Source organism: Triturus cristatus, chromosome 2_2, assembly GCF_964204655.1.
Source record: "Triturus cristatus chromosome 2_2, aTriCri1.1, whole genome shotgun sequence".
In the NCBI taxonomy this organism is placed as follows: domain Eukaryota; kingdom Metazoa; phylum Chordata; class Amphibia; order Caudata; family Salamandridae; genus Triturus; species Triturus cristatus.
The window spans coordinates 792,863,063-792,880,985 of NC_140582.1; the positions used below are offsets into that span (position 1 = coordinate 792,863,063).

General features: G+C 51.4%; 1 protein-coding gene across 9 annotated transcripts in view; it reads left to right on the forward strand.

The window, feature by feature from the left end:
- CLOCK (clock circadian regulator) overlaps positions 1–17,923 on the forward strand; it is a 2,260,868-nt gene that overhangs the window by 1,708,006 nt on the left and 534,939 nt on the right. For all 9 annotated transcript variants that reach the window (XM_085642074.1, XM_085642079.1, XM_085642082.1 and 6 more), the window contains one exon: positions 11,762–11,906. In XM_085642074.1, the coding sequence (XP_085498200.1) occupies positions 11,762–11,906 (145 nt within the window). The remainder of the gene's footprint in view (positions 1–11,761; positions 11,907–17,923) is intronic.

Sequence of the window (17,923 nt, forward strand, 5' to 3'; positions counted from 1 at the left end):
GGCAGTGGCAAACCCACGCGGTGGAGTCAAGATGGCGTCGGGAGTGGACCAGGAGGGTCTGAGGTACTCCTCTGTTGAAGGGGAGCAAGAGCCAGTCTGGAGCAACCAGACCAGTGATGAAAGTCTGTTGTGGTGCGTCGTGAAGAGGGCCACAAGCCGGGCGGCGAGTGGTCGGACAACGCGGTGAGCAGCAAGGAGCAGAAGGGCCCCCACGCAGATCTCGAGGATGCTGGGGAGGCAGACTTCGGTGCTGGAGCCGCTCAGGGTTAGGGCTTCTCAAACCCTAGGTGCACTCACTCGAGGGTCCCTCGGTGGGCGTGCTAGATAAGCGTCGTGCAGGTTCTGAAGATGGCCGGTCCCGCAGGTCTCGTCACACCTACGAATCTCAGCTGGGCTGACGATGTAGGTAGAGGTCAGAGATGGCAGGGAACCCGGGTCTCGTCGAGCTGGGCAGTCTTGATCCGTGGGAGAGACGTACAGCAAACCGCAAGCGCTTAGGTGGTGCCTGCTGGTGCAGGGTGGCTACTCCTTAGCCACAAGGGAGAGTCTTCAGAAATAGTCAAGAGTTCCTTTCGTGGAAAGTAGTTCAAGATTCAGAATTATCCAAATTGGGAAGGGGACCCGCTCCCACCTTTATTCTAGGAAAAAGGGGCTGGCCCGTGACTAGGTCCTACCTATGGGTGGGCCCAGGAGGGGGGGGGGTGGTTACACCCCTATCCTTTGTCCGGCTTCGCCACAGCTCAGGGGCTGGTGTGCCCCCGAAACTGGTTTGAACCGGGCTATGCACAGTGAGCACCGGGGTGCCACTTGCAATCACCTCCCTTTCAGCCCTGCCTACCTGGGATACACAAACCCTGTCTGGGATGGTGCTAACACCGCCCTCGACAGGAAACCCTTTGTCCGAGCTCCCCTCGCTGGAAGGTCTCCCAGCCGCAGGAGGTCAGACTTGTGTCTGGTGGCAGCATCCATTTTGTGATGCTGAGGCTTGAGTCAACTTTAACCGGGGTTCAAGGTTACTTCCATGTCGTGTCCCTCTAGAAGGGTGGAATGCTAACCCCGTCGCCAGAACTGGCGAGGGGTTCGTATTCCAATTCGTATGACACCTTACTCGACATGTTTGGGTGATGCGATGCCAAAGTTAGCAAATAACCGCGAGGATTATAATGCACTTTAAGGTAGTTGGCCCGCGTCACCATGGAACGGCTATTAGGATTTGGTTCCGCAAGCCGTCGACGGGCCCAGCTCGCGCCAGAGCACCATCTCACATGATTCCCAGCACTCTGCCTTCAGGATTGATAAGGCCTGCCATAGGAGTGACTGACAGGAATCCATGCGTCCATTTTAGGGTTAGGTATAGGAATACTACACCTACAGCAACGGGTGATTACACCACCTTGCCCCAGCTGTCGTGCAGCCAGTTGTGTCAGATTTGGGCGGCCCTCCAGGGGTGGCATAATACATGCTGCAGCCCCTGGTAGGCCCTGGGTACACCGATGCCCTGGATACCTGTGGTATGCTGATACAGGGACTGATAAGGCGGCCCAGTTCCAATTAGTGGATGCACCTAATGTACATGTGTGTTAATTTCGAGAGATTACAGCTAGGCTGTGGGTCTGATTGGCAGGCCCACAGCCGGGGAAAGTCGTAAACCAATGAAGCAAAAGCAAAAAATCTGGGTGATCATAGGATTGCAGACCCTACTCTCCTACATGACCCCCCCCCCAAACTTTGGGACAATAAGCTAACCTTGACCAGGTGAGTCTTCTTGCTCTAAGTGGAAATACCTGGAGAGCCCATCTGCATTGCCATGATCAGTGCCAGGTCTATGCTCCACTGTGAAGTCCATCCCCTGTAGGGAAATGGACCACCTAAGTAGTTTGGGGTTTTCACCCTTCATTTGATTTAGCCACAAGAGGGGCTTATGGTCGGTCTGAATCTTGAAGTGAGTGCCGAACAAGTATGGCCTCAACTTCTTCAGGGCCCAAACCACAGCAAAGGCCTCCCTCTCAATAGCTGACCAATTCTTCTCTCTGGAGGTCAGCCTCCTGCTAATAAAAGCTATGGGCCGGTCATGACCATCAAAATTCAGCTGAGATAGAACAGCTCCCACACCCAACTCCGAAGCGTCTGTTTGGACAATGAATGTTTTGGAGTAGTCTGGACTCTTTAGGATAGGCGCTGTGCACATGGCCTGCTTTAGGTCATCGAATGCCTTTTGACAGCTTGCTGTCCACTGAACTTTTTTTGGCATCTTTTTACTTGTCAGATCGTTTAGCGGGGTCACAATGGATCCATAATTTCTGACAAATTTCCGGTAATAACCAGTCAGGCCCAAGAAAGCTCGAACCTGAGTCTGGGTGGTTGGAGGAGCCCAGTCCTGGATGGCCTGTATTTTGCTCTCCAATGGCTGAACCTGGCCTCCACCTACAAGGTGGCCCAGGTATACAACCTGTGTCTGCCCTATCTGGCACTTGGTGGCCTTGATAGTGAGGCCTGCCTTTTGCAGGGCCTCCAACACTTTCCTCAGGTGGACCAGGTGATCCTCCCAGGTGGAGCTAAAGACAGCGATATCGTCCAGATACGCCGCACAGAAGCCGTCCAACCCAGTGAGAACTCGATTCACCAGCCTTTGGAAGGTGGCAGGTGCATTTTTCAAACCAAAGGGCATTACCACGAACTGATAATGCCCACCCGGGGTAGAAAATGGTGTTTTGGGCTTGGCCTCCTCAGCTAACCTGATTTGCCAATACCCAGCTGTCAGGTCAAATGTACTTAAGTAGTTGGCCGAAGCCAACCGGTCTATAAGTTCATCTGCTCTTGGTATCGGGTGGGCGTCAGTCTTAGTGACTGCATTGAGGCCTCTGTAGTCCACGCAAAACCTCATCTCTTTCTTACCGCCCTGGGTGTGAGGTTTTGGCACCAGAACTACTGGACTAGCCCAGGGGCTGTCCGAGGGCTCAATGACTCCCAGCTCCAACATTTTCTGCACCTCTGTCTTGATGCAGTCTCTGACATGATCAGGCTGTCGATAGATTTTTCTCTTTACGGGCAGACTGTCCCCAGTGTCGACCTCATGGGTACACCAATTGGTCTGACTGGGTGTCAGGGAGAACATATGTCGGAAGGATTGAAGAACCTGTTTACAATCCTGTTGTTGATGTCCAGAGAGGCTGCCACAAAAGACAACACCATCTACTGACCCATCGTCAGGGTTCTGAGAGAGCAGGTCTGGGAGAGGGTCACTCTCCTCCTCCTGTCCCTCATCTGTGGCCATGAGCAAGCCCATGCCCTCCCTGTCGACATATGCCTTGAGCCTGTTTACATGGAGCACCCGGTGGGGGCTCCGGGGAGTTCCCAGGTCTACCAAGTAGGTGACCTCTCCCTTTTGCTCAATGATCGTGTGGGGCCCAGACCATTTGTCTTTGAGTGCTGCTGGGGCCACTGGCTCCAGCACCCACACCTTCTGTCCAGGCTGATACACAGTCAGGACAGCCTTTTGGTCGTGCCAAGCTTTTTGTAATTCTTGGCTCGCCTCAAGGTTTTTAGATGCCTTTTCCATGTACTCAGCCATCCGCGAGCGGAGACCGAGCACATAGTCCACAATGTTTGATGCCGGCTTTTTGAGAGGTCTCTCCCATCCTTCCTTTACCAAACAAAGGGGTCCCCTTACAGGATGTCCGAACAGAAGTTCAAAAGGGCTGTAGCCAAACCCCTTCTGCGGGACCTCTCTGTAGGCGAACAAGAGGCAGGGTATCAGGACATCCCATCTCCGCCGAAGCTTTTCAGGTAGTCCATGAATCATCCCTTTTAGGGTCCTGTTGAATCTCTCAACAAGCCCATTGCATTGTGGGTGATAGGGTGTGGTGAATTTGTAGTTGACACCACACTCCTTCCACATAGCAGTCAGATATCCCGACATGAAGTTTGCACCTCTGTCAGAGACAACCTCCTTAGGGAAGCCCACTCTGGAGAACACTCCAACTAGGGCTCGTGCCACAACAGGTGCTGTAGTGGTCCTAAGGGGAATAGCTTCAGGATACCTGGTGGCGTGGTCCACCACCACCAGTATAAACTTGTGCCCTGATGCTGTCTGGGGTTCCATTGGTCCGACAATGTCGATCCCCACCCGTTCAAAGGGTACCCCCACCACCGGCAGTGGTATGAGGGGGGCCTTTGTCGTGCCACCTGACTTACCACTGGCTTGGCAAGTGACACAGGAGCGGCAAAACTCCTTCGTATCTTCGGACATGTGGGGCCAGTGAAAGTGGGGAACAATTCTGCCCCAAGTCTTATTCTGGCCTAAGTGACCTGCAAGGGGAATCTCGTGGGCCAAGGTAAGGAGGAAACCTCTCAGAGACAAGGGGACGACCAGCCTCCTGGTCGCGCCAGGCTTGGGGTCTCTTGCCTCGGAGTACAGGAGTCCATCGTCCCAGTACACTTTGTGGGTACCTGTGGCGTTCCCTGCAGCCTCAGCAGCAGCCTGCTGTCTGAGGGGTTCAAGTGAGGGGCAGTCTAACTGTGCCTTCCCCAGGTCTTCCCTAGAGGGTCCCCCTGAGCCCAGAAACTCAACCTGACCAGGTTCAAGCTCTTGTGGCTCAGTTTCCCTCAGTTCCTTAAGGTCAGCCCTCTCAGAGGCTTGATCCACGACCTGGGGCAAGGGGGAAGGCGAGGCCTTACCCTTACTGCTCCTTTTCTTGGATGGTGTCTGGTCCGTTCTTCCAGGATCCAGCACCTGTTCAGTAGGGCATCTTTTGGCCTGTGACCTGGTCACAGCAAGGACATGTGCTGGCAAGCCTAACATTTCCATGTGAGTCCTCTGCTCCACTTCTGACCATTGTGACGTTTCCAAATCATTGCCCAACAGACATTCTACGGGGAGGTCTGAACTAACCACAACTTTCTTCGGGCCACTTACCCCTCCCCAGGAGAAATCAACAACTGCCATACTGTGATTGGTAGTGACATTGCTGGCATTGGTCACTAGGTAATCGGTACCTAGCATGATCTGTCCAGGGTCCACAAAGGTAGGCGTCACCATGGTGACACTGGCACAAGTGTCCCTGTAGGCCTGAGCCACTTTTCCATTGATCAAAGGCGTCTGCCTGTATTTGCCCAAAGTATTGGGACTGGCATCAGGGCACATATCCATATCCCCTGTACAGACAAGCACGGCCTGAGTGAGCGTGCCAACTAAGTCGTCACTCCCCTCAGTTCCCAAGGTTAACCCAACTAATGCCTTGGGAGGCGCACTACCACTGCTGACTGTACTAGGGGGTGCAGGTGCCTTAGGGGCTGCAGTGGCAGGAGTTTGCCCTCCTTTCTTGGTGCACTCACTAAACCAGTGAGTCTTACTTTTACAGTATTGGCACCACCTTTTTGGCTGGCCTTCTGGAGTCTTCTTTTTCTACTGTGAAGCCTGACCCCCACCCTCTTTGGTTTGTTGGGGGCCTGTCGAAGACTTCTGGTCATTTTGTTCGTTCTTGTTACTACCCTTTTGGTCTGCTTTCTTCTGACCACCCTGGTTCTGAGGCTGGTTCTGCTTGACCCTTGTTCTGACCCATCTGTCTGCCTTCTTTCCCAATTCTTGGGGAGAGGTCAGCTCCGAGTCGACAAGGTGCTGATGCAACAATTGGTTCTGACAGTTGTTTAAAATCTGTTCTCTCATGATAAGATTGTACAATCCTGTGTAATCAGTAACCTTGCTACCCAGCAACCAACCTTCTAAAGCCTTAGTGGCACAAACGACAAAGTCAGCCCAATCCTGAGACTGAATTTTCTGGGTGTCCCTGAACAGCACCCGGTACTGCTCGGTGGTTAAGCCGAACCCATCAATCAGTGTATTCTTCAGGACTTGGTAGTTGTTAGCATCCTCAGCTCTCGTAGTGAGGAGCTTGTCTCGTCCTTTACCTTCAAAGGAGAGCCACAGTATAGCTGCCCACTGACTTGGGGGGACGCACTGGACAGTGCAAGCCCTCTCCAAGGCAGTTATCCACTTGTGGATGTCGTCCCCTTGCTTAAAGGGGGGCACTATTTTACTCAGGTGTCTAGTGTCTATACCCCTGTCTTTCTCTCTAATGAGAATGCTGCCACCAGTGGGATCTAACCCACTCAATTTCTGTTCTCGGGCCAAGGCAAGTCTTTCTTTGGCGAGGGCAAGTTCTTCCCGCTCGATCCTCAGATTGACTTCCCTCATCTTCGCTTCGTGCTCCCTTCTCTGAGGGGACGTCATCCCTCTCTGAGAAGATGCCTGAGAAACATGTGTTCGAACAGATCTGTTAGAGCCTCTCGAGAGAGACCTAACTCGTCCGTTCCCAAGGTGAAGCCTGCTTAAGCGTGGGCCCGGGGCTCCCCCAGTTCCATTCTCATGCCTGCTTAAGTTGGTCCTTGTGAGCCTACTGACTACTACGGGACCTCCGTCTGCCTCGTCTCCTGCTAACTCTTCTTCCTCTTCCTCCTCACCATGGAGGTCGAGGTCAGGGTCACCAAGGGTTCCCTCTAAGGGAGGCATGTTCCCATCAGCATTAGGGGGGCCTGTGTTAGAGGACCTCCTAGCATCGTAAGTCTCTAAGAGACCTATCAGAAATGCGATGGTAGGGTTAGAACCCTGGTTTAGCTTCCTGGAGGCACACAGCTGTCTCATCTCCGTGAAGCTAAGAGCTGCATATCGTGACACGACCTGTGGAGGGTCAATGACCACTAAGGGAGTCTCTGCAGACTCTCCGTGGACGGACATGCTTTCTAGTGAGGTGTAAGTGATGCACCTACCTACACTATGTGTTTCTCTACTGATCCCTTGCTAAGAGTTATAGTCAGGGTGTGCTAGTCCCTGTTTCACTATAACAGCTGGTTCAGTAGAACTCAGAGTATTCTAAGTTAAGTTATATGTACCTGGGTACTTATGTGATCTTTCAACTCGATATTCTTAGGATACGTGTGTGGTAAAACAACAGCAAGCTCAAATCCCAACCGCTGCTCACCAATGTGAGAAGTTGGCCTGATATGTAGTGCTCACTATTCTAGTGATCACTGTGTATCATTCCAAACGACCCTTATTGATGATTGGTTGTAAGTCAACCTTATAGACCAGCTATCCTAGTAGCGTGGACAAGAGCAGTCTTCAGGCTAAACTCTAGAGGGCGTGTTAAGCCAGCTGTTTACCATCACATATACCCCTTGAACACCCAGTGAAAGGACACCACACAAGTTGTTATGAAAATAAAGGATATTTATTTATAACACGACTACCCTGGCTCTTTATGAGTCAGGGAGCTAAGCACACTACAAAACTCTTATGAAAATACTTCTGGTTGCACAATTTACACAAATGCCCGAAGGGCACGAAACCATTTACACTGCAAGTGGAATGGGAGAGGTTAGAAAGTTTAAAGTTACTGATTCCGGAGGAATCCGATCAGTGGGACTAAACGAAAAAGGAACTGGACACTTGTAGAGTGAACCTACGGTGGAGCACCGAGATGCTCGAGTTACCTAGCCCAGAGGCTGCGGCTGCGTGGGGTTCAGCAAGATGTCGGGAGTCCTCGTTGTAGTCTCAGGAGCCTGAAAGAAGAAGTTGCTGGCAGGCGACCAGTGTTGATGTTCAGCGAGATCCAAGCCTGGATCGGTGATGAAGAAAACCTGAAAGCAGAGGGGACTCAGTTCTCAACCGCTAGCCAGCGATCGTGTGGGTACCAGGAAGGTACCGGCTGAAGTCACCTCGACCAGGTGAGTGGATGACGTCGGACTCGGCTGTTCCTCGGACCAGGAGGCGCGGCGGCGACCAGGATGGAGGGCGAGCTGTCCCACGAAGGTGTCTGCTGTCGATGATGCTGGGCCCAGGAATGGGGCAGCAGGTCTTGGCAGTGGCAAACCCACGCGGTGGAGTCAAGATGGCGTCGGGAGTGGACCAGGAGGGTCCGAGGTACTCCTCTGTTGAAGGGGAGCAAGAGCCAGTCTGGAGCAACCAGACCAGTGATGAAAGTCTGTTGTGGTGCGTCGTGAAGAGGGCCACAAGCCGGGCGGCGAGTGGTCGGACAACGCAATGAGCAGCAAGGAGCAGAAGGGCCCCCACGCAGATCTCGAGGATGCTGGGGAGGCAGACTTCGGTGCTGGAGCCGCTCAGGGTTAGGGCTTCTCAAACCCTAGGTGCACTCACTCGAGGGTCCCTCGGTGGGCGTGCTAGATAAGCGTCGTGCAGGTTCTGAAGATGGCCGGTCCCGCAGGTCTCGTCACACCTACGAATCTCAGCTGGGCTGACGATGTAGGTAGAGGTCAGAGATGGCAGGGAACCCGGGTCTCGTCGAGCTGGGCAGTCTTGATCCGTGGGAGAGACGTACAGCAAACCGCAAGCGCTTAGGTGGTGCCTGCTGGTGCAGGGTGGCTACTCCTTAGCCACAAGGGAGAGTCTTCAGAAATAGTCAAGAGTTCCTTTCGTGGAAAGTAGTTCAAGATTCAGAATTATCCAAATTGGGAAGGGGACCCGCTCCCACCTTTATTCTAGGAAAAAGGGGCTGGCCCGTGACTAGGTCCTACCTATGGGTGGGCCCAGGAGGGGGGGGGTGGTTACACCCCTATCCTTTGTCCGGCTTCGCCCCAGCTCAGGGGCTGGTGTGCCCCCGAAACTGGTTTGAACCGGGCTATGCACAGTGAGCACCGGGGTGCCACTTGCAATCACCTCCCTTTCAGCCCTGCCTACCTGGGATACACAAACCCTGTCTGGGATGGTGCTAACACCGCCCTCGACAGGAAACCCTTTGTCCGAGCTCCCCTCGCTGGAAGGTCTCCCAGCCGCAGGAGGTCAGACTTGTGTCTGGTGGCAGCATCCATTTTGTGATGCTGAGGCTTGAGTCAACTTTAACCGGGGTTCAAGGTTACTTCCATGTCGTGTCCCTCTAGAAGGGTGGAATGCTAACCCCGTCGCCAGAACTGGCGAGGGGTTCGTATTCCAATTCGTATGACACCTTACTCGACATGTTTGGGTGATGCGATGCCAAAGTTAGCAAATAACCGCGAGGATTATAATGCACTTTAAGGTAGTTGGCCCGCGTCACCATGGAACGGCTATTAGGATTTGGTTCCGCAAGCCGTCGACGGGCCCAGCTCGCGCCAGAGCACCATCTCACATGATTCCCAGCACTCTGCCTTCAGGATTGATAAGGCCTGCCATAGGAGTGACTGACAGGAATCCATGCGTCCATTTTAGGGTTAGGTATAGGAATACTACACCTACAGCAACGGGTGATTACACCACCTTGCCCCAGCTGTCGTGCAGCCAGTTGTGTCAGATTTGGGCGGCCATCCAGGGGTGGCATAATACATGCTGCAGCCCCTGGTAGGCCCTGGGTACACCGATGCCCTGGATACCTGTGGTATGCTGATACAGGGACTGATAAGGCGGCCCAGTTCCAATTAGTGGATGCACCTAATGTACATGTGTGTTAATTTCGAGAGAGAACAGCTAGGCTGTGGGTCTGATTGGCAGGCCCACAGCCGGGGAAAGTCGTAAACCAATGAAGCAAAAGCAAAAAATCTGGGTGATCATAGGATTGCAGACCCTACTCTCCTACACATTCCAGGATTGGAGTTAGAATAGTAAATAGGTCTCCAGGGGCCGTTTTACAGTAAGGGTGCAATAAAATAGGCAGGGACAATGCACCCTATTACATGTAATGCACTGCAGCCAGGGCAAACACAAACTCGCCATTTTCCTAGAGGCAACGCATTACTGAAAGGCAGAGTGGCTGATTGAAGCATACTGTCTGTCTTTCACTATGTAAGCAGCACCAGGCATTCACTTTCAAGGGAGACTGAGAACCCCTTGCAGGTAGGTGCAGTGAGAGGCTGTGCCTGCCTGCATGTATGTGGTTGTCTGCAGGAGTCCATGGGACCTCCCTGACCATGTCTAGAGGGATGCACTATATGCCACCTCATGGTGGCATGCAGTCAATAATGCCTCGTGACGGCCCTTTTGCTTTTGTGTCCATAATATAGTGCAGATACAGAGGCAGAATGTTTCCTCCATTCGACCCCCATTCCGATAAGGGAATACCCCTTTAGGATAGTGCATGCACTATCTTTATTACAGAATGTGCCGCACAACATCTGTGGCCCCCTCTGTAAATACAACAGTACCCTGGCGGTGCAGAAAACGGGCACACACGCCCATTGCACTGCGGGGGCATTTTACATAATACAGCCTCAGAAGTATTCACTGGAGAGTTGTACCTTCTTCAAATATTCTATGACTGGAGTTAGAACAGTAAATGTAATCTCCCAGTGTCCACCACACATACTGCTGCCCTGAAAGCGCAACTCAAGGCAAGAAACACAAACGCTCCAGAATAATGCATAAAAAATGCAAAAGCAAGCGCTTATGCGGGTGGAGCCAAAATTCACCATTTGAATATTTTCTTAAACAAGATAATGGGTCATTACATAAACTTCGGAATTGGTGCTAATGCATAAAAACGTGTAAGTATTGCTAATGTATACTACCACCGGAACCCAAGACTCAATTACAGATATAACCTTTATATAATATAGACAACCCGAAGATTTAACTACATAAAACATCTAAAAGGCATGTTTCTTCTGCTCAGACGCATACTCCCCATAGCCTGTGATAAAGCAGGTATGGAGAATGCTGCTAAGAAGAGCTCGTTGAGTGATACAATCCATATTGAGCTCCTTTGCCTTATTTTGCTGGCCTATGTACCTGTGGCTCCCACTTCTAGACTAGCAACTCCAGCTTCTTTGCCTTTTCTGGCGGCAGCAGCAGCCACCTTTTAGTAGGACATAACTGTTTCTGTATATGTTGCGAAAGGGAATCATTATCATTATTCTCAGTAAACATTGATTATGCACTTCTGATGCAATAGTGGCGTTAAGGGTAATTGGGCCAATTTTTACAGTTAGCACCAATTACATACACTATTGCTATAACATTGTGCCCAATATTCGCCGTGTGTATTAAATATGGCACGAATACAATTTGCAAATTTGCGCTAACTTTACTTTCCCTCTTCCATTCAAAGTCAATTTTTTGTATTGACTTTTGAATCCTTTAGTTGTTACTCCACTCTTCCTTTTCAAGTGATTCAGACTACCATTCTACCATCTCATATTCCACTTTGTCATATTTTAATTTTTGCTTTGCATATATTAAAATTATTTGGTACAGCCCCAAATAAAATTGTATCTGGAAATCTTTGTGAATCTACATAGTGTTACTGTGTTGCTTATGCAAATGCACAGCTTTATATAAAAAATAATATTATATGAGAGGTTCAATAAAGAATTTAAATGTGATAAACCTATAGAATTCTGGATAACAATCGACATAAGATTAGTGTTGTCATTATTACATTTCACTACAGTTTTACTTCTCTACATCTAGAACATTATCTTCTCGTCCATCTTTCCCCTCCCAAACCTTAAAAATGGAGGTTTGCCTCGTCCAGCAGGCAGTCTTTACCTGCTTTGGATAGGCAAATCCTATTTGATAAGGAAAACGTCCATTTACATAGACTGGAATGAAGAAGACTAGGACTCCGAGTAATGAAGATTACCAGTAAGTAATCAGGGCTGGTCTGTTGTTTGTTTAGTCAATAAACAGAGTTTGGTTAAAGAAAATTTTAGTATAAAGATGGAAATATTGGTGTTTAGTCTTTCTAAATAACTTATATTTTCAGATCAGAAGTTTTTATTTTGTACCGTGTGTTAATATTTTTGTTCAACCAGCCTTGCCTTTTCTTTGCGTCATTAGAGCCATAACTGTGGGTCTGAAAATCACATCAACACGCTTAGCCTGAAAGAAGCTTTGGAGCGATTTGATCATAGCAGAACACCTTCAGTTTCTTCAAGAAGTTCTAGAAAATCATCATCTCATACAGCAGTATCGGACCCTTCCTGTGAGTAGCTTTCTTCTCCTAGTTTTCCACTTTTCATGCGCTAATTACTTATTTTATGTTATTTTATATCATTCTGAGGCTTACTGAAATTCCTTAATTAGTAAAAAGTAATGCTTTGTGAGTTTATAATTAATAACACATTTTCAAGGTCAGCAGTATCTAGAATGCATCATCTGTATAAACCATAAATAAAAATGCCATGTCATTCAGCAGTGTTTCTCAGCAAGAATTCCCAAACTCTTTGAGGGGTATTAATTGAATTTCCTTCTAGTTACCCAAGTTTAACATTTTCGATTGATCTAGTCCAGCCAGGCAGCCTCCAGCACTGCCTACCACTTCTGGGGACCATACTTGAAGGTGTGAAAACCTCATCTTACATATATGTTTCTCATATATGTCTCTCAAAATGTCTCATATTAGAGATTCTTGTCCACTTTCACTGACAAGAATCTCGAATATAGGACATTTTGAGAGATGTTCAGTGTTACAGCTTCTTTGCAGAAGCAACCTTTTTTATTAGCTGATGCACTGCATTGGGCAAGTTGACGGAATGATGCCCATGCTTTCACGATCATTGAACCAATCAGCTGATTCTAGATCTTTGTGACTCTAGGTAGATGTTCCTTTAAGTGGAAATTAAAGTAGATGTAAGATAACAGTTCTCTTCCTTCAGATGTTTTGTCCTTCCTTTGTAGTTGCATTAGGCCATCTGCTAGAGAGAGGGAAGCACTAGTTGTCATAGCATTTGGATTACAGTGGTCTTTCTTAAACTGCATATCTGAAAGAAACACGTTAGTTATAGATTCCTTACCTTAGAATTACCCCCAGGCGTCAGACTGGATCCGGAAAGTTTTTTCGTCAGCAGTACGTCTGCTTGTCGGAAGGTGGCGTTGGTCGGCTCCACATCCGGCGTCGTGGTCGCCGGGATGACATCGCGGCAGCTACTTAAAAGCCGCCCTTACACGCTGACATCAGTTCTTTCTTTTTCCGCGCCAGCCAGCACAGATCCGGGAAGAGCGGTACCTCAGTCACTTTATGACTAGCTTTTTCTCGACTTTTCTCGATGTCTTTTTCGAGTCTTAGACTTCGTAAGGTGCACGAGGGATGCCCAGTTTCAAAGCCTGCGGTTCCTGCCATCGCATGATTTCGGTGACAGATCCGCACTGCGTGTGTCTTTTTTGCCTGGAGCTCGACCATGACCCCAAGTCGTGCTCTGACTGCCAGTTGTTGACGCCGAAGGCTTTGCGGGAGCAGTCCCGAAAACTGCTTGAACACCGGCAGTCGGCTCCTCGCCGTTCGAGGTCCTGGTCCAGAGGGAGGTCGAGGGACCGGTCACAGAGCCATCACCATTCCTGCTCGAAGTCATCAAAGTCTTCGCACTCGGGGTCGGGTAAGTCAAAGCATAAGATGAAGTCGAAGAAGCATCGTCGCTCTTCGACTTCTCCTCATCGATCGGCCGATCTGACGAGGCGTGCGGGTGGTGCCACCCCCGTGGCTCTGCGTGCGGAGCTTGAAGGGTCGACTCCGAGCTTCCCTCCCTTTCCGGGACCCGGAGCGACCCCCGCCCAGCTTCGTATGTTCTATGAGGCGATGCATGCCATCTTTGGGTGCACCGACCCTGCCGGCGCGCCTTCGGGCCCCACGGACTCGGTTGGGGGTCCGAGGTCTTCGCTGCTGACGACTCCGGCCCCGGTGCCGCAGACCCCCTTGGATCCAGGCCTGGATCCGGATCAGCGCCAGTTGACCTTATTACACCTCCACCCGCGCCGCTTCTGACAGCACCACTACCGTGCCCGACGCCGGTCGGCCCCCCGGCCTGCGTCGACCCCAGCCTCCTTCCTGACGTGGACACGGAGCCGGATCCGGCGCCGGGTGGGGTTTTCGTGCCCCTGTTTACTCCTGGCCACAATGGCACCCAGAGGAAGATGAGGAGGACTGGGAGGGGTCAGGTGACCCTTTAACTGACCAGTTAGGGTCTGCACAGGACTGGAGAGAGGAACTGGGGGATTCCAGTGGTCTAGACACTTCTCCCGACCTTGGTAATGTTGCCACGGAGGAGGGCGCGTCATACGCTGTGGTGTTGCTTGGGGCGGCCGAGGCTCTTAACCTCGAGCTTCCTACAGTGGCGGTCAGGACTAACCTCCTGACTGAGGTGCTTCAACTGGCAGTGAGCTGTTCGGAGGCTCTGCTGTCGTTTAATGAGGCCCTCACCGACGTCCTTTTGGGCATGTGGTCCAGCCCCAACACGGGGGCTTCCGTGGGCAGGATGATCACCCGACCAACCAACCCCCCCTCTGCAGCAGCCTCTAAACCCTCCTAGTCCAACCTTTCATGCCCATCAAACGTCAGTGGGCGGCAGGATACGTCATCACCTTCCCTACTTACTGGCGCACCATCACTTCAGACAGGTGGGTTTCCCAGATAGTCCGAAGGGGCTACTCCCTTCCCTTCGAGACTACCCCTCCAGCCATGTCACCTTGTTACCACAGCATGTCGGCGGATCATCTGGCCCTTCTTCAGCAGGAGGTTACAGCTCTCTTGGCCAAGGGAACCATTGAGCACGTTCCTGTCCCAAAAGTAGGTTGTGGTTGGTACTCCCACTACTTTCTGGTTCCCAAGAAGGACAAGGGCCTGCGTCCTATCTTGGATCTGAGGGACGTCAATCGCTTCCTCCGGAAGAAGAAGTTCAAGATGTTGACGCTTGCTCAGGGGTCTTGTCTGCCCTCGACCCGCAAGACTGGATGGTAGCGTTGGACTTGCAGGATGCTTATTTTCACATCCTCGTCCTGCTGGCCCACCGGCGTTACCTGCGGTTCACGGTAGGCCACGAGCACTTTCAGTTTACCGTGCTCCCCTTTGGCCTTACCAGCACCCCTCGGGTGTTCACGAAAGGGATGTCGGTGGTCGCAGCTCATCTGCACAGATTAGGGGTTTCAGTCGTCCCCTACCTCGACGGCTCCAGACTACGGCCGACCTCCTGCATCAGCTGGTGTTCTCCATCAATGTGCCGAAGTCGCACCTGATTCCCTCTCAGAAGCTCCTCTTCATCGGAGCGGTTTTGGACACGACGCAGTTTTGAGTCTATCCTCCCGAACAGCGAGTCTGGGACTTTCGGGCTATGATTCCGATCTTTCAGCCCTTGTCCCGGGTTTCAGTCAGAATGACCCTGAGGCTGCTGGGCCTCATGGCCTCCTGCAGGCTGCTGACCAATCATGCCAGGTGGCATATGCGGGCTCTGCAGTGGGACCTGAAGTTTCATTGGGTGCAACATCGGGGGAATCTGTACGACTACGTCCAGATCTCGGAGGGCACTGCTCAACAACTGCAGTGGTGACTCACGAACCAGGATTGGGTCAGTGGCAGGTCCCTCTCCTTTCTCTAACCTAACCACACTGTGGTGACTAATGCCTCCCTTCTGGGATGGGGCGGCCGCATGGGAGAGGCAGGGATCAGAGGTTTCTGGTCTCCGGCAGAGTCCGGGCTCCACATCAATCTTCTGAAGCTTCGGGCGATTCGTCTTTCACTGAAGGCATTCCTTCCCTCTGTCTGGGGAATAGTAGTGCAGGTGTTCACGGACAACACCACGCCATGTAGTATTGCAACAAACAGGGCGGGGTGGGGTCGTGGACCCTATGTCAGGAGGCCCTTCACCTGTGGGCATGGCTGAAACATCAAGGCATTTCCTTGGTGGTTCAACACCTGCAGGTTCTCTGAACGCCAGGGCGGACAAACTCAGCCGCAGGTGCATGATGGATCACGAATGGCGTCTTCACTCAGAGGTGATGCATGGTCTCTTTCAACAGTGGGGAGAGCCTTGGTTAGATCTATTTGCCACCGAAGAGAACGATCAATGTCAGCAATTCTGCTCGTTGGAATTTCCAAGCCGGCACTCGCTCTGCGACATTTTTCGTCGCGAGTGGAGTTGCGGTCTGTTGTACGTCTTTCTGCCTATACCACTTCTGCCCAGAGTGCTGAAGAAGATCAGGCGCGACCGGGCCCAAGTCATCTTTGTGGCTCTGGATTGGACACGAAGAGTCTGGTATCCCGAGCTGCTCAACATGGCCATCGGTCCTCCGATCAGACTGCCTCTTCGGGAGGATCTTCTGTCGCAGCAGCCGGGAACGGTCCTCCACCCGAACCTGTCCAGTCTCCACCTCCTTGCGTGGAGATTGAGCGGCGGCAGTTGACTTCTTTCGACCTGCCTCCTGAAGTCTGTGATGTATTCTTGACAGCCAGGCGTCCCTCCACTAAGACGGTATACGTCTGCAGGTGGAACAAATTTGTGGCATGGTGCACAGCTAAGGCTGTCGATCCCCTTTCTGCCCCTCTCTCTGAAGTACTCTTGTTCCTTCTCTCTTTAGCCCAGCAGGGCTCTGCTCTGGGCACTATCGAGGGCTACCTTTCAGCCATTTCTGCTTTCCTTCGGCTGCCAGATCTGCCTTCTCTTTTCAAGCCCCGGTTGTTAACCATTTTTTTAAAGTCTTAACGCATCTCTTTCCTCCAATTCCTTTCGTTATGCCTCAGTGGGACTTGAATCTTGTACTGACTTACTTAATGTGTGCTCCCTTTGAGCCGCTTCTTAACTGTCCTTTACGTCTCTTAACTCTTAAGACTGCTTTCCTGGTAACCATCACTTCTGCTAGAAGGGTGAGTGAGCTCCAGGCTCTGTCCTCAAAACCTCCTTTCTTGTCTGTTCATCCGGACAAGGTGGTTCTCTGGACCCGTCCATCCTTTCTCCCTAAGGTGGTCACTGCCTTCCACATCGGGCAGGCCATTACTTTGCCCACCTTCTTTTCGCCTCCGCATCCTTCAAAGGAAGGAGAGAGGCTCCACCGTCTGGACCCAAAACGTGCGCTCTCCTTCTATCTGGATGGTACAAAACAGTTCCTGGTGAATGATCAACTTTTTGTTGGGTACGTCGGGCCGTACACAAACGCACCATTTCACGGTGGTTTGTGTTGTGTGTTAAGGCTTGTTACTCTCTAGCTAAAAAGGAGCCTCCAGTGGGGCTACCCTCTCACTCCACCAGGGCGACAGCAGCCACTACTGCCCTTGGAAGAGGAGTGCCTCTGAATGACATCTGTCAGGCGGCTATGTGGGCATCGCTGCCCACGTTCACCAAACACTACTTCCTGGACAGCTAAGTCCGGAGAGACGGCTTCATTGGCCGTTCTGTTCTCTAGGACTTTCTGGTGTGATCTTGGTTCGCAGACCCACCACCAGGGTTGGTATTGCTGGGGTATCTATTCTAAGGTAAGGAATCTATAACTAACGTGTTTCTTTCAGATTCCCAAGTTACTTACCTTCGGTAACGATATATCTGTAAGAAACATTAGTAGGTTATAGATTCCTTACGCCCCCACCCATCCTCCCCGTTCTGCGAACTGATTTCTAGGGTTAAGGATATCCTTTCAGGGCCCTAGTTTGTGCACCAATGGTCAGTGTCTTGCATGGCTCTACGTTTCTGGTGCGGAAAGTCGTGTACAGAACTGACGTCAGCGCGCGAGGGCAGCATCTAAGTAGCTGCCGCAACGTCATCCCGGCGACCACGACACCTTCTGACGGACGCGGAGCAGACCGATGCTACCTTCTGACGCGCAGAGGTACTGCTGAAGAAAAAACTTTCCGGATCCAGTCTGACGCCTGAGGGTAATTCTAAGGTAAGGAATCTATACCTAAATAATGTTTCTTGCAGATATATCGTTACCGAAGGTAAGTAACTTGTGCTTTAAGGAGGCCACAGATTAAAACAAACTGGTGGGGGATACCTTTAAAAGGATATTTATAGCCAAGATGGCGGACGAGTAGGACATGCCTACCCGCCGCTCCCGCCCGGATCCTGGGCCTTACCTGCAGAGCCTTGACCAGCACGACCTTCACGGCTGATTCGGACCCAGTCTGGGCCCGTGATAAGCCTCGGCACCCCAAACCTGCTTCTGTCACCTGATTCTTGCCCTCGGAGCCTAGACACGCAGAGCTGGGCGTGCTCGGGAAGTGGCCCCGCGCAGGAGCGGAGG